At 46.3% G+C, this 2,703-nt stretch overlaps 1 protein-coding gene across 1 annotated transcript; it reads right to left on the minus strand.

The window, feature by feature from the left end:
* Positions 1–1,787: 1,787 nt before the first annotated feature.
* Positions 1,788–2,264, minus strand: LOC116545765 (40S ribosomal protein S11-like). The gene has a single exon (XM_032272238.1). The coding sequence runs from the start codon at positions 2,262–2,264 to the stop codon at positions 1,788–1,790; it is 477 nt and encodes a 158-aa protein (XP_032128129.1).
* Positions 2,265–2,703: the final 439 nt, after the last annotated feature.

Genomic DNA, 2,703 nt, shown 5'->3' on the forward strand with positions numbered 1-2,703 from the left:
GTGATCTGCCCACCTTGGCCTCCAAAGTGCTTGGCTTACAGGCGTGTGCCATCACGTCCAGCTGTGAACTTTTTTTCCTGAGACAGTGTCTCGCTCTGTTGCCCACACTGGAGCACAGTATTATAATCATGGCTCACTGCAACCTTAATGTCCTGAGCTCCAGGGATCCTCCTACCTCAGCATCCTGCGTAGCTGGGACTACAGGAATGCATTACCATGCCCAGCTAATTTTTGTATTTTTTTCTAGAGATGGGGTTTCACCAGGCTGATCTTGAACTCTTGGGCTCAAGAGATCTGCCAGCCTCAGCTTAGCAAAGTGCTAGGATTACGGGGGTGAGCCATTGCATACAGCTGATTTTTGTAAATTTAGTAAAGACAAGGTTTCACCCTATTGGCCAGGCTGGTCTTGAACTCCTGGCCTCAAGTGATCCGCCTGCCTCAGCCTCCCAAAGTGCTGGGATTACAGAAGTGAGATACTGTGCCTGGTCAGTTTTTTTTTTTTTTTTTTTTTTTGCATAGAATTTTATTGTTCTTTCTTTTTTAAATATTTAATTTCTTTTTTAAAATATTATTATTATTATCATTATTATTATTTTGGCATGGCATCTAGCTCTGTCACCAGGCTGGAGTGCAGTGGGTGATCTCAACTCACTGCAACCTCCGCCTCCTGAGTTCAAGCAATGCTCCTGCCTCAGCCTCCCAAGTAGTTGGGACTACAGGCGTGCATCACCACTCCCAGCTAATTTTGGTATTTTTTAGTAGAGATGGGGTTTCACCATGTTGGCCAAGCTGGTCTCGAACTCCTGACCTCGTGATCCACCCGTCTCGGCCTCCCAAAGTGCTGGGATTACAGGCATGAGTCACGGCGCCTGGCCCAGAAAGAAACTGTAATCCAATCATTGGCCATGATTTTATGATAGTCTTTTTTCTTTTTCTTTTTTTTTTTTTTTTGATGGAGTCTTGCTTTGTTGCCAGGCTGGAGCACAGTGGCACGATCTTGGATCACTGCAACCTCCACCTCCCAGGTTCAAGCAATTCTCTTGCCTCAGCCTCCAGGATAGCTGGTACTACAAGTGCATGCCACCAGGCCCAGCTAATTTTTGTATTTTTAGTAGAGGCGGGGTTTCACTATGTTACCAGGATGGTCTCGAGCTCCTGACCTCATGATCCACGACCCTAAATAAATATTTTTTAAAGCAAATGAAAAGCTGTCAATATGGCCTCAGATCTGGTCCCTGCACTCCTCTGCATCTGAGCTGGGCTGGTCTTTGCCACCTTTATTTTCCAGGCTTTGTTTAGTTGGCATCAGGATGGTTTTGGTCAGTGGGAAGCACTGGGAAGAGGTTGTCCTGGGCAGTGTCTTATAGCAAGGGCAGTTAATTCCTCCTTTGCTCCAGCTCTTCTGTGGCTGCACCTCCTGGTAAACAGGTCGGGGTGGTTCCAGCTTCTGTCAAGGGTCCCCAACTACTTGAGTGCCCCATTTGGATACTCATCACTTTCACTGCGTTTTGTATTAGTCCATTCTCACAATGCTAATAAAGACATACTGAAGACTGGATAATTTATAAAGGAAAGAGATTTCATTGACTCACAGTTCCACATGGCTGGGGAGGCCTCACAATCATGGCAGAAGGTGAATGAGGAGCAAAGGGACTTCTTACATGGCTGCAGACAAGAGAGTGTGTTCAGGAGAACTGCCCTTTATAAAACCATCATCTCTTTTTTTTGGTGGGGGGGAATGAGAAAATAACTTTATTTCACTGTGGGGAGTGAGCCAATGTCCAGCCTCAGAACTTCTGGAACTGCTTCTTGGTGCCCGTGGCCTTGGTGATCTTGAGCACGTTGAAGCGCACAGTCTTGATCGGGGGCCAATACTTGCCCACTGTGATGATGTCATCGATCTGGATGTCCCTGAAGCAGGGGGAAGAGTGTACAGACATGTTCTTGTGGCACATCTTGAAGTGGTTGTACTTGTGGATGTAGTGGAGGTAGTCTCGGCAGATGACAGTGGTCCTCTGCATCCTCATCTTGGTGACCATGCCAGAGAGAATCCACCTTCGAATGGGGACATGACCAGTGAAGGAGAATTTCTTGTCAATGCAGGTGACCTCAGTTGCCTCTCTGAGTGTCTTGAAGCCCAAACCAATGTTCTTGTTGTACTGCGGGAGCTTCTCCTTGCCAGTTTCTCCCAGCAGGACCCTCTCCTTGTTTTGAAAGATGATCGGCTGCTTTTGGTAGGCATGCTTGGTTTGAATGTCTGCCATCTTCCTGGTGGCCTGAAAAAAGGAAAGCAGCAGTGGCGTCTGGGTTTCCTTATCAACCACAAAGCCATCAGATCTTGTAAGACTTATTCACTACCACCAGAACAGCACAGAAAAACCCACTCCCATGATTCAATTACCTCCCACTGGGTCCTTCCCATGACATTTGGGGATTATGGGAGCTACAACTCAAGAAGAGATTTGGATGGGGACACAGCCAAACCATATTATCTCCATAAATAATTCATTGTTTCAAATTCCCTCTTTTAAGCACTTTGAAAAAATTCTGTTTCCTAGTAGAACCCTGACTGACATGCTGATCATGCCACCATCCTAGCATTATTTTTTTTAGCATACTTTCTTCTTCTCCTCCTCCTCCTCCCCCTTCTCTTCCTCCTCTTTCTCCTCCTCCTCCTTCTTTTAAACGAAGTCTTGCTCTGCT

This window comes from Sapajus apella, unplaced genomic scaffold (genome assembly GCF_009761245.1).
Source record: "Sapajus apella isolate SASKATOON/1434 unplaced genomic scaffold, GSC_monkey_1.0 scaffold368, whole genome shotgun sequence".
Classification (NCBI taxonomy): Eukaryota; Metazoa; Chordata; class Mammalia; order Primates; family Cebidae; genus Sapajus; species Sapajus apella.

Coding starts and splice junctions, on each gene's coding strand:
- LOC116545765 (XM_032272238.1), bottom strand. CDS start 2,264: ATGGCAGACATTCAAACCAAGCATGCCTACCAAAAGCAGCCGATCATC.